Genomic DNA, 13435 nt, shown 5'->3' on the forward strand with positions numbered 1-13435 from the left:
TCTTTCTTTCTTTCTTTCTTTCTTTCTTTCTTTCTTTCTTTCTTTCTGTCTGTCTGTGTAGCCTTGGCTGTCAGGCTGGCCTCCAACTCACAAAGATCTGCTTGCCTCTGCCTCACAGAGTGCTGGGATTACAGGTGTGCACCACCATGCCTGTTAGTTTGTTTTCTATTTTCAAAGAAAATAGATTCCACATCTGTCTAAGTGGTAGAGTACCCGCCTTGTTATGAGCAAGGTGCTGCCTTCCATCCTTGCACTCTAGGATATTAGACTACTTAGCCTGGTCTTGGATTTTTACCGAGGTACAAATATATCTTATATGAAAAAGTAGCAGTGCTTTTCATAGTGATGTATCTCTTTAATCCCAGCACTTTTGAGGCAGAGGCAGGTGGATCTCTACAAGGATGAGGGCAGCCTGGTCTATATTGTAAGTTTCAGGATAGCTAGAGCTACATAGTGAGAACCTGAGAAATAAAAACCTCCAAAAGTGCTATCTTACACTTTAAATCATTTTAAAAATAAGTGAAATACTAGCTTAGCAGACATACAACTTAAACACAATATTTTTATTGTTTTTTTTTAGAATTTCATAAAGCATATTTTGATCACCTTCACCTCATATTCTTCTCTGAGGTATATAAAGTTTTAAGAGGTGTATAAGCGTTTCATCTTCATCATGCTTTATATTTTATTTATTTGTATGTATCTGTACATATATGGGCACAAACATATACATAGGTGAGTACAAATACACTCTGTCGTGTGTATGGAAATCAGAGGACAGTTTGTGGGAGTCAGCTCTCTCCTTGCAGCCTGTGCGTCCCTGGGACGGAACTGATGCCGTTGGGCTCTTGGGCTCGGCACCAAGCACCTTCCCCTCTGCTATTTCTGTCCCCCACTTTAAGCACTCCCAGCTCTTACATGGGTGCTGGGGATCTGCATGGGTCATCATGTAGGTACTTACCACAGAGCTGACTCCTCAGCCCCGTGTAAAGGTTTTACTCTGATGTGTGACATAAAGTCCCTCAGGGAAGGCTGTTTACTTTGAACTAGCATTTTCTAGAACATGTAGCATTTTCTAGTTGTTAGATGGTAAAATAGGGTTTATTGCTCAAGGACACTTTCGGAAATCCTGGGGTTAAGCAAATGACTACAACTGTAGTATTTCCCTTTCTGTCTATATAAAATACATGCTTTAGTCATCTGTGTGCCCCATATATTATATATATGGTAACTGTGAAAAAGTGGCTATGTCATATGCATGCCTAATTTGTTTGTCCTTGGAATCCTTTTCTTTGTCTTTATTATAATCAGACTGATGTGAGACACATGCTAAATTGTTGCTTGAAATAGAACTCCCCCTCTCCCCATGTAACAGTGGTTTGCAAGTAATGATAATGCTAGAAACATAAAGGCTTATAAAGAATGTACATATTTGTCTTTAATTTACTATAAGAGTGTTGTGCTCTCCTTTTATTTGAGTTCTTATTTGTTGTATCTGCTGAAATAGGTTTTTCCTTTTATGTTTTTGTGCATTAGAATGGAGCTCATCTTCAGGTGGCCTTGTCTGTGGAAACAGCTGGTTTGCATTTGCTCCATCAGGGACATCACTAGTCTCAGGGTATTTTAATTATATGTTTCTCAGCTGGAGCTTCCTGGAACCTTTAAAATGACTTAAGTCCAAGCTCCAGAGTCTTCTGCAGCACAAACCAGGGATGCATTGAAGCAGACTTCATTTTATCCCGGTGTCAGTGGATAAGGAAGTGTTTTGTTTTAGTGCTTGGGGTTGAATCTAGAGGCACACACATGCCCTGCCACTGAGCTACAACCCAAGTCCAATTGATAGGTTTTTAAATCTGCTCTTTAAGGAATAGTATAGTCATTTGTGTCTCCATTCCAGTTCCCAATCTGATTTGCTTCATAAGCTGTGTTCCTGTCCTTGTATTGCCTTTTAAAACACTACTCCTTGATTATTGAGGAGATAGCAGATTTTCTGACTCAATGTTAGCTTATAAATTGAATTCTGGTGTTTGGTTTCCTTACTATTTTAATACTATGGGAATTTTTATTATATTTTTAAGGTTCATCTTATATTTAAAAGGCTGGGTTTTTTTTTTTGTTTTTTTGTTTTGTTTTTTTTTTTGTTTTGTTTTTTTGTTGTTGTTATGTACTTCAATTATCTAGGTTTCCATGATACCAAAATTGGAAATTCCTGCATTAGTTTTATAATAAAAAGCCATGTTTTTCACTTACATACTAGTGTGAACAGGACTTGCATTCTTTGTAGATTTGTACTTTTGACATGGCAGAATACATAATAAGATCTTTCACTTTTTGTTTAGGTGTAAACTTTGTAATGGAAGATGATTGAAGACAAGGGGCCTCGTGTGGCTGACTACTTCGTAGTAGCAGGCTTAACTGACGTTTCAAAGCCTCTTGAAGAAGAAATTCATTTTAATGATGCCTGTCACAAAGTGGCTAAACCAAAAGAACCCATCACAGATGTCTCTGTTATCATCAAATCCCTTGGGGAAGAGGTGCCACGGGATTACATGTGTATTGACGTTACCCCAACTGGATTATCTGCAGATCTCAATAATGGAAGTCTTGTAGGACCCCAGATTTACCTTTGTTATAAAAGAGGGAGAGATAGACCTCCACTTACAGATCTGGGGTAAGTATTTTTTTTTTTTAATGAATTACTGTTGCATTTCAAATTGTATGCCTTGTAGATTTTGAAGTTAACTGTTTGTTCATTAATAGCAGCATGCTAGCTTTTGAAACAAGCACATTTGCCTTGGTATAGTATATATGCCTTTTAATCCTAGCACTTGGCAGGCTAGGGCAGGAAGATTGTTATGTTTGAGGCCAGCCTGGGCTACATAGTGAGAACCTGTTCTGCCCCTGCCATCCATGAAAAAGAGAGAGGAGAGGAGAATTAAAAGTAAAGCAATGCATACCCAGAATTCTATTGTATTGTATTCATTCTGTCTCTGTGCTGTGAGTCCCAGTGCTCACCTTGCTGTTAAATACAAGGGAGAAAATAAATAGATTTGCAGAGGGTACCATAAAATCAATGTATTATCCACATCACAAATTTTAAATTGAAAAAAAGAAATTTCAGTTAAGGCTTTATTTTGCCCAGGCTTTATATTCTCTAACTCCTGCTTCAACCTCTCAAATGGATGAAACTACAGACACACATACAAAATTATAGATGGATGCTTAACCATGTATCTTGGAGTAAATTAGAGGCCCGCTATATTGGACTTGGGAGTTCTTTCTATTTACAACAACCGTATTGAGATATAATTATATACCATGAATCTTAGCCATCTGAAGCATATAATTCAGTATAGTAAGAGGTGTACAACTATTACCGCAATGTATTTTAGAATTCTTTTATCATGTCAGGAAGAAATCCTGGTATCATTAGTGTGTTCTGACCAGTTTCCTAACCATCGCAGCCCTAGGCAATCACAGTTTTCTTCTTTGCTCTATAAATTTGACTGTTTAAGACATTTCATCAAATGGAGTTGTACTGTATATACCTCGTGTGATTAGCCTCTTTCTTGTAACATGTTTTTAAGGTTCATCCATGTTGTAGTATGTACTGGTACTTTATTCATTTATACGACCAAATAGTATTCCAATATATGGCTGCACAATAATTTATTGTGTCACCAGTTGATGGATATTTATATTTGAGGCTATTATTAATCATGTTTTTACGATTATTCATGTACATGTTTTTATGTAGACATGTTTTATTGTTTGTATGTATATACTTAGGAGTGGAATTTCTGGATCATATAATTTTGTATTTAACCTTTTGAGGAACTTCCAGAATATTTTTCAAAGCAACTTTATAAGCATTGCACGTTCCCACCAACAGGGTGTGGGGGTCTGATTTCTTCAAAGTTGGCATTATAGCTCATGTTGCTATTTGATTATATTTGTCCTAGTGAGTATGAAGTGGAATCTCATGATTTTAATTTACGTTCTTGTGTTTGCTGATGAAACTAAACATTTTCTCGTGCTTATTGGCAAGTATTATTTGAGAAATATGTGTTTAGCTCTTTTACCCTTCTACTCTTTTTAACTGAAATTTTTTAAAATTGAGAGTTCTTTGCAAATTCTTAATTCAGTCCTTCATTAGGTGTATGACTTACAAACATTTTCTCCATTTAAAAAATTTGCCAGACAGTGGTGGCACATTCCTTTAATCCCAGCACTCAGGAGGCAGAGAGGCAGGCAGATCTTTGTGAGTTTGAGGCCAGCCTGGTCTACAGAGCGAGTTCTAGGACAGCCAGAACTACACAGAGAAACCATGTCTAGAAAAAAACAAAACAAAAACAAAAAACCCAGAAACTAATTTTATGTGTATACATATTTTGCCAGCATGTATATCTGTGTGCCACATGTGTAGCTTGTGGCCAGGGAGGTCAGAAGAGGGCATTAGATCCCCTGAAATGGGTTATAGATGAGCGTGAGCCACCATGTGGGTGCTTGGAATTGAATCCGGGTCCTCTGAAGGAGCAGCCAGTGCTCTCTAGTCCCCTCTCTGATTCTTTGTGATCTCCCACTCATCTTCTCTTTTGAAGCCAGGAAATTTACTTCATTCGTTATTTTATTTATTTAATTTGTCTGTATCTCTGCTTTTCTTTTCTTTGTCCTCTCTCTCTTTCTGTGTGTGCACGTTCCTATTTCACTGTGTAGGTTGTAGGATCTAACTCATGTTGTCAAGCTTTGGGACAAGTGTCTTTGCTCACCAAGCCATATCACTGGCCCAGGTTTTGATTTTATAACTCTGTAGTATAAGGCTCTGGGAGGGTAAATGCTACCTAATGCTTAGCAGTAGCATTTTAAATAATTTGTTTTTTTTTTCTTCACAATTTATTCATTATATATCCCAATTGAAGCCCCCTCCCCCAACTCCCCTAATCCCTCTCTCCCTCCTCTCCTCATTCCCTTCCCCTAGTCCACTGAAAGGGGAGTTCTCTACTATTGCCTTCTGCCCATAGCTTAAGTCTTATCAGGACTGCTTGGATCCTCTTCTTCTGTGGCCTGGCAAGGCTGCATCATCAGGGGCGAGTGATCAGAGAACAGTCAACTGAGTTCATGATAGAGGCAGCCCCTGCTCCCCTTACTTCAACAGAGGAATGGATACAGAAATAATTTGTTTTTAACTCCTTTGTATTCAGAAATGTTTATTGGAAGTATTAGAGTAAAAGTATACAAGAAGGTACTATCTGAGTGTGTAACCCTCTGTAGATTTTAACTTTGACTAAAATACAGGTTACGTTTCTCATATAATGCTTGATTTTATAGAAGATCGGTGAGTAAATATATTAATTAAGTGGAATCCTGAACATTAAGTGTCCTTACATTTAATTAGTGCCTCTCTTTTATATTAATAAGCACAAAGCTTTATATGAATTTTTCTTATATTTAAAGTTTAAATAGGGAAACAGTTACCTATAGGACTGTGCAATTTAGTCTTAAGATCAGGTATAGGATTTAGTAAAAAAAAAAAAAAAATACATAACTGGAAAGAGTCCAAGTGAAGAGTGGGACAGGATACACTCAGCTCTTTTTTTGCAGACAATGGAGATGTGACAGAATCTCAGATAGCCATGGCTTTAAATGTGTCATATAGCCAAGGCTGATTATCCTGCCTCTTCTTCCTGAGCATGGAAGCACTGGTGTTTATCAATACACACAGTTTATACTCTCCTGCTCTTTAGGATGAGTCCATGATACTTGAGAATGTTACCTTTCAAGCTTGGGGAAACTTTGTGTTTTTACTTTTAAAAATTTGTGTTTTAGGGTATTATATGACTGGAAAGAAAGATTAAAACAGGGCTGTGAGATTATTCAGAGCACTCCCTATGGACGACCTGCCAATATTAGCGGCAGTACCTCATCACAAAGGATCTACATCACTTACCGAAGAGCCTCTGAAAACATGACTCAGAATACCCTGGCTGTCACAGACATATGCATTATTATTCCGAGTAAAGGAGAAAGTCCACCACACACATTCTGCAAGGTCGACAAGAATCTCAACAATAGTATGGTAAGCTAATTCTTTAGCACTAAAACAATCAGCCACTCACCAGTGAGAAATGCATAATTGTAAAACTTTTCTCGAAAACAAAATAGTGTAACAGAGCTGAAAAATATGTTTTGTAAGGATCTTGAGTATTTTATTGTTTCCAAAAGTGCTTTAGTTGTACTGTCACAAAAAATGTAGAAGATTTGTCCTCTTCTTCTTCTCTTTCCTTCTCCCCATCTTCCTTTTACCTTAAATAACCTTTCCATATTGCTACAAAATCAGTAAATTATCACCATGGCTGCCTCCCTGCACCCATTATTGTATGATGGATTCCGTACATACACAGCTCTAAAGGACATGGCTTTGGTAGTCTTTCCTACTATTTTGTTCACCATCAGTTTTATTGTTAGATGTATGCAAAACTTGTTACAAGATCACCATCGTTATAAAAGGTTTTGGTTCCATATTACCATTCTTTATAGTAAAACTTTTCAAGAGCTGGGTATGTGGTGGGTGCGGGGGTGGAGGGAGCTGAGTTGGTAGAGTGCTGACCTGGCACGCATGAGGGCCTGTGCCCATCCCCTGCGCTGCATAAACTGCATGTGGTGGAGCGTGCCTGTAATTACAGCACTCGGGAACTGATGCAGGAGAATTCGAAATTCAAGGTCATCCTTGGGCACATAGCAAGTCCAAAGCCACTCTGAGCTACTTGAGACCTTGTCACAACCCTATCTCCTTCACTTTGCCTCTTTCTGATTAAGGTTTTGTTTTGGGTTTTTTTGTTGTTGTTGTTTTGTTTTGGGTTTGTTTTTGTTTTTCTAGACAGGTTTTCTCTATGTAGCCCTGGCTATTCCTGTAACTCACTCTGTAGACCAGGCTAGACAGAAGTGCGCAGATCTCTGCCTTCTGAGTGCTGGGATTAAAGGCGTGTGCCACCACCACCCAGCTCCAGTTAAGTTTTTTATAGCTTCATCACAAGATTTTTCTTGTTACTGAGTCCAGTGATCAGTTCTTTATCTCAATTTTTAAAGTTTTGTTTTCGATGGCAATTTCTCCCATCTACAGTATCAAGAAGAGATGACACACTGTCCTTGATGTACTTGATTCTTCTCTTTTCTCACCAGTTGTTCCCTCTGTCTCCCAGCTTCCTGTGCAGTGGAGTGCCCTGAGATCAGTCCTCAGTGCATAGACCTTCACAACCAACCTTCCCTCCTCTTTTAATCTAATTATTTTAATACAATGTGTGGGTGACTTCTAAATTTCTGTGTCTGACTAGTCCCCTCTAATTTATTGTCTCTTGTTATCTTACTTAATAGAGTACCTCAGATTTAACATGATGTGTAATGAAATCAGATCTTATTGCCACAGTCTTACTTGTCTAAAATGTGGAATTTTTATTCTTAAAACTTACTCAGACTAACAAGCCTTGGAGAAATATGAACCTTTCTTTTCTACTTATTATGTTATCCTATAAACTCTGTTGACTTTAACTTCAAAACATACCTTGAACTTGATAACCTCTTAACCACTTCAGTGTCATAAGCCTGATCCAAGCCATAATAATCTTTAACAACTTACATTTACTTATGTATTTTTGAGACAAGTCTCACTATGTAGACTGGCCTGAGCTCATGGAGATCACCTGTCTCTGCCTCCCATGTGCTGGGGTTAAAAGTGTGTGGCACAGCTCCTGGCCCCATTGATTAATTTATTCCATTAATATTTAACTGAATATTTTTTTTATCAATTAATAAATCAATAAACATTAATGAATGTTAATTCATTAATTAATAAATAAAATAATAAATTAATTTAATTAATTTGTGAGTGTGTGTGATTTCTACTCAAAACAAGTGTTTTTTTTTTTACTACTCATCTTTGTTCATATAACTTTCTACTTTCTTTTAATACTTACAAACTATTCCAGAAACTACAGTATAAGTTAGTTCTAGTTTTTCATATTAAAAAAGTTCATATTTTAGATCATATTTAGCTAAGCAGTGAATCTTTGATCAACCATGTGCCTTTTACTGAATGTTTGTTAAAATGGTGCTGAAAGAATAAATAATTGAAAATAGAATTGGTGGCTTAAAAAAATGCAGGGAACCCAGGTTTGGTGCCCAATACCCACATAATGTCTCACAACAATCTGTAACGGTAATTCCAAGGCCATCTGATACCCTCTTCTGACCTCTAAGGCATGCATATGGACCACATATAGTATGTATGTGTGTGTGTAATCAAGTCCTCAACACAAATAAATAAATAAATAGATAAGTAAGTAAGTAAATAAATAACTTAAGAAAAAAGGAAATAGAATTGATTGGTCTATCAGTATACCAAGTCATTTGAAAGGTGTTGACAGATTGCTTTGAAAACATGGTGATGATTTATAGCTCTAGTCTATATGAATGCCCCTTCTTTAGTCCTATTCCTTGTCAACATTGATTGTTGTCAATGAATGTCTTTTGAGTTAACTATATGATTTTTAGCAATTTTTTTTGGTGATTGTGGAGATTGAACAGCTTTTAATGCATACAGCTTCTTTCTGCACATACGGAAAACACATTCCAAGACTTCCAGTGATGCTCATGATTTTTAAAAAGATTTTAGTTTCAATTATGTGTATGAGTCTGTGTTTGGGTATGTTCACATGAGTGTGAGTGTTCACAAAGGTCAGGAGCTTTGGATCCTTCGGAGCTGGAATTACAGGCTTGTGAGCTGCCTGATGTAATTGCTAGGAACTTAGGTCTCTGCAGAGAAGTTCTCTGCAGAGAAGCTCTTAACTGCTGAGCCATCTCTCTGACCCTTGCTCTGGATTCTTGAATAACACTTAATCCTATAGCTACTATGTTTTTTCCTATATGTATTTGTAATAAAATTTAACTTATGCATAAAGCATGGTAAGAGATTAGCAGCAGTAACTAGTAATGAAATATAACAAAACAGTGTAACAATAGCCAACATCACTGCTCTGATATGTTGGAGCCTTTGTTAAGTATGGTGAGGGTTTCTCAAACACAGGCACTGCTGTTGCTGCTGGTGAGTAATGGGCAGAGAGCAAATACTGCAAGTATATTCTGGACAAAGGGATGATTCATGTCCTAGGCAGGGTGGAACAGGATAGTGCAAGCCACCATCACAAATGTCATGCAGGTTAAAACTTCTGAATTGTTACGGAGAGGTGCTGATGAGGCCTCATCTCTAGTTGAAGATCTTTTGGCAGTTGATGGCTGCTGGGGGGAATGAGAGTAACTTTTTGGTTTTATTTACTGTTTATGGTTGTTTTAACTGCATGTACGTCTGTGTACCAAGTGTATGTGCCTGGTTCCTATGGAGGCCAGACGAGGGCATTGAATTCCCTGAGACTAGAATTACAGATAGTTGGGAGCTGCCATGTAGATGCTGGAAGTTGAATTTGGGTCCTTTAGAAGAGCAACAACCAGTGCTCTTAATTGCTGAATCATCTCTCCAGCCCTGAGAGTAAGTGTTCTTTGAAGGTGTGGCCACCGGTAGGTTGCCTATGGTCCAGGTGATGCCCCTGGCACATATAGGGAACACTGACTGGAGATGGTTAAAAAAAAAAAAAAGACAAATAGGAGGACATGAATTTGGAAGTTAAGGGAGATCTGGGGGAGTTAGAAGGGGGAATCAATATAACCAAATTGACCACAGGCAAGTGAACTGTGAAAAGTGAATGTGTGGATGAAGGAAGTCTAGGGAGTATAACAATTTTAAATGAAGATTGCTGCATTGGATGGATTTGATGTAATTTGTTCTGTCTTCTACTATAAGACATTGAAATTCTGGTTTTTAATATTAGAAGCAAGCTGTTGGTATAACTAATTTTACATAAAATAAGTTGTGTTTACTGAGTACCTATTGCTGTATGGTATTCTAAGTGTTTCTTCTTCTTCACTCCTGCCAATGACTTCAGTAGGTATTTTACTCCCATTTTCCAGAGAAGGAAATTTGAGAATAAGAAAAGTGGTTCTTCCCTCATACCAACACCTTCACTAACAAGACTCACACCCAGGCTATAAAAGTGCAGAACCAAGCATTGTGCTACACTGCTGATGCCCAATTGTGTGACCTAAAATTCCTGGATTAAAGCATATGTTCACTCTCAAGATTTGTATCAAGAACACATTAACTAATTTATATTCCTGTCAATATATAACTTTGTTAAGATTTGAAGTTTTAATCACCATTTTTCAACTTTAATTTCTCAGCGCATGTAAACAAGCACTTTACAGATGTTAGGTTATTTAATTGCAATATCAATGGATCCCTTTGATGGTTAATGCAAAGTCATCCTGAGCTATCTCTGTAAGAAACAATTTGACAAGTGGTTACCGACAATATCTACCTCTATGCTAAAAGAATTTATCTATAGATATGTCACCCCTAATTAGATGGGCATTTTTTTGCTATACTATATAGAAAATGTCTTTGTACATTATTATACTTTAGCAATATTATGTGGTTGTTGAAGAGATTATAGCAGCAGAAGAAAATCATGGTAGCAAATAGGATTGGGGGACGGTAGGTACAAGTCCAGGGATAAGACAAGGTATTATTCTGTAGCTCACTGCTACTTAGACCTCACTCGGTAGTAGCCAAATTAACCTCAAACTAGCCTACAGGGTGATCCTTGTAGTAGGGTGAGTATTTTTTCTCCCAGCCTCAAGCTCCCGGAATAATGGCTCATGAGACTCAAAATATATTTACAAAATACCTAGGCTATACATCCAGGCTCATTCCCTGGTTAGCTTATAACTTAATATAAGCCATACTAGTCTACATTCTGCCGTGGCTGGTCACCTCTACTCGGGTATGTCTATCCTCTTCACGTCCCTGATGACTCTCTCATGCCTGATTCTATCCTAGGATCCTTTCTGCCTGCCAGATGTCCTACCTTCTATTCTACCCTTTCCTGTAGGTCAGAGGTTTTTTTAATTGACAGGCAATGCAATGCATTCATACAAAACGTAAGATATTCTCTCTATAGATCCTCTTGCTTCACTCTCCCAAGTGCTGAGATTACAAGCACAAGCCACCACATTTTTCACAAATACTTTTAAAAGGCTGTATATAGTAATAGTTAGGACAAAGAATGTTTTTGAACTCTTTCATGAACATGGGGTCTAGCATATAACATTTCAGATTTGACCTGGTATTTTAGCGACACTATACAGATACTTGGTATTTTCCTATTTGCAAGTTGTATTTTGTAGATGTATTTATGTATTTGTCTTAGATTGAAGGTAATTGACATTGTCATTAGAACTGTTTCCAAGCTTCACTAACTAATCAAGGTGTTCTAGCTAAAGCCATTGAAATTAAAACCAGAATGTATTTCTTTTTTTTTTTTTTTTTCCTGATGAGACAGTAGTCTCTCTATTGCCACAGAGTGTGTATTCTCTTCTTCAAAGAATAAAGAGGCATTGTTAACAGTGTGGTCAGCATAGACTGTAGCCAACCTGCTCGGGTTTGAATCTCACGTGTGTATAATGGACAAATTCCTTCACTATTTGTGCCTCAGTTTCCTCATTTATAGACTGGGGATAAAATGGTGCTTTTTTTTTTTTTAAAAATACTACATAGGCATTTTTGAAGAATAAATGAATTAGTATTAGAAAGAACTTTTGACAATGCCTACAACAATAGCAAATGGTGTATAAATGTCATATATTATTAATTACTCCTTTAATTACTACTTAATCCTTTTTATGGCTTTAATATTTAGAGGAGAGCTTTTTAAAAAATTGTGTCTAGTTGTTAAATTTGTCTTACGTTTTCTTAAAAAAAAGATTATAGGAATAATGTTAAGTGATTATTTTCTTACTTTTCAACCAAGAATGGTCATTGATACTTCTTCCCAAGCTTGGGGCTTAGAATAAAGTCTTAATTTTTTGTGACTTACTTTTCTTTTAAAAGGTCAATTTTTCATGCTTTTGTCAAAAGGGAAATTGTCAAATCTTCTGGAAGAAAAGTAAGCAATGACCCTAATAAAATGCTAGCAAAGTATCAGATCGGGAATAGCCAATACATCTTGGAGAGCTTACAGAGACTGTTTATCAAGTTACTGCCTTTAAAATTGAATATGTTTCTTCTTCTCTTCAGTGGGGATCTGCAGTGTACTTATGCTATAAAAAATCAGTGGCAAAGACTAACACTATATCTTATAAAGCAGGTAAGTATCATTTGGGGAGGAAATATTTGATGTAGAAATATATTGTGGGCTCCATAAGGTTAAAGACAAAACCTGCCTGAACTAGGACGTGTGCCATGGTAGGATGTGTTAGTGTCAGGACTCCTGTCTCTTGAGTTTCAGTTTTTCTTAAAGTCTTTTGGATTATACATGAAAGATCACTTTGAAAAGAAGGTGGCCTTTTTTTTTTTTTTTTTTTTTAAGCCTTAGGTTTAAGTAACAACTTGACTACCTGGCATTTCTTTTTAATTTTAAACCAGTGCAAAGTATGGAAAAATGTTTCTTTAATATTTATATTAATTTAGTCAAATTTAATAATTATACTTAATAGATAATACTAAAACTAATTTGTAATTTTATAATGCATAGTTGAGTTTACAATTTTAAGAGACCTCAAAATGTCAAATATATTGATCTCATTTATAAGAAAGCAGATTCAACCTTTTAAAATTAAGAGTCCTTGACTCTTTTCTCCTTTTGACTTTCCAGAGCCCACAAGTCACCAGTATTTCTATTCTTGCTTTACAACTACGCTGTTGCATCATGACCTGAGAGACTAGAACACAGTTAACTGTGCATCCTCAGGGGACCTCATTGGCTGGCTGGTGTGGGATTAGAGAGAGAACCTTAGTTTATCTAGTCCATTTCGCCTTACAGATGACTAGAATCTGAGCCCTATTTGTTAAGAATCAGAGATATTGGCAGTAGAGCCAGACATTCAGATTCCCAGTTTATCCTTTTGTTTTTATGGTGACCGTTTCTGCCTGACCTTAAGGAGTTCACAGTCATGAAACCTGTTTTCTGTTTCTCTCCCTCTTCATCTCCCTCTTCCTCCCTCCCCCTCCTGCTTGTTCCCTCCCCCTGTCCCTCCTCCTCCCCTCCTCCGTCTCCCCCTCCTGCTTCCTTTGTTTTGTTTTTTTAAGTCAGGGTTTCCCTGCAAATCCCTGGTTATACTGGAACTTAATCTGTAGACCAGGCTGGCCTCAAACTCAGAGATCTACCTGCCTCTGCCTCCCAAGTGATGGGATTAAAGGCTTGCCCCACCACCAAGTGCTGTTTTCTATTTCTAACCTCACAATATTCAGTATAAAGCTCTGTTTCTAGGCCATGTTCAGTGGAGCATACTTGTTCCATTTTCATGAATAGATTAACATGAAACACTGGAT

The 13435-nt window shown here is 37.2% G+C and overlaps 1 protein-coding gene across 5 annotated transcripts in view; it reads left to right on the top strand.

Annotated features, from left to right (window-relative positions):
- The window catches only part of Dennd4a (DENN domain containing 4A), a 102573-nt gene that overhangs the window by 28975 nt on the left and 60163 nt on the right, over positions 1–13435 (top strand). For all 5 annotated transcript variants that reach the window (XM_055597334.1, XM_055597353.1, XM_055597369.1 and 2 more), the window contains exons 3-5: positions 2340–2671; positions 5827–6076; positions 12182–12251. In XM_055597334.1, the coding sequence (XP_055453309.1) occupies positions 2361–2671; positions 5827–6076; positions 12182–12251 (631 nt within the window). In that variant the 5' untranslated portion in view covers positions 2340–2360. The remainder of the gene's footprint in view (positions 1–2339; positions 2672–5826; positions 6077–12181; positions 12252–13435) is intronic.

This window comes from Psammomys obesus, unplaced genomic scaffold, assembly GCF_907164565.1.
Source record: "Psammomys obesus unplaced genomic scaffold, mPsaObe1.curated_primary_1811, whole genome shotgun sequence".
NCBI classification, from domain to species: Eukaryota; Metazoa; Chordata; class Mammalia; order Rodentia; family Muridae; genus Psammomys; species Psammomys obesus.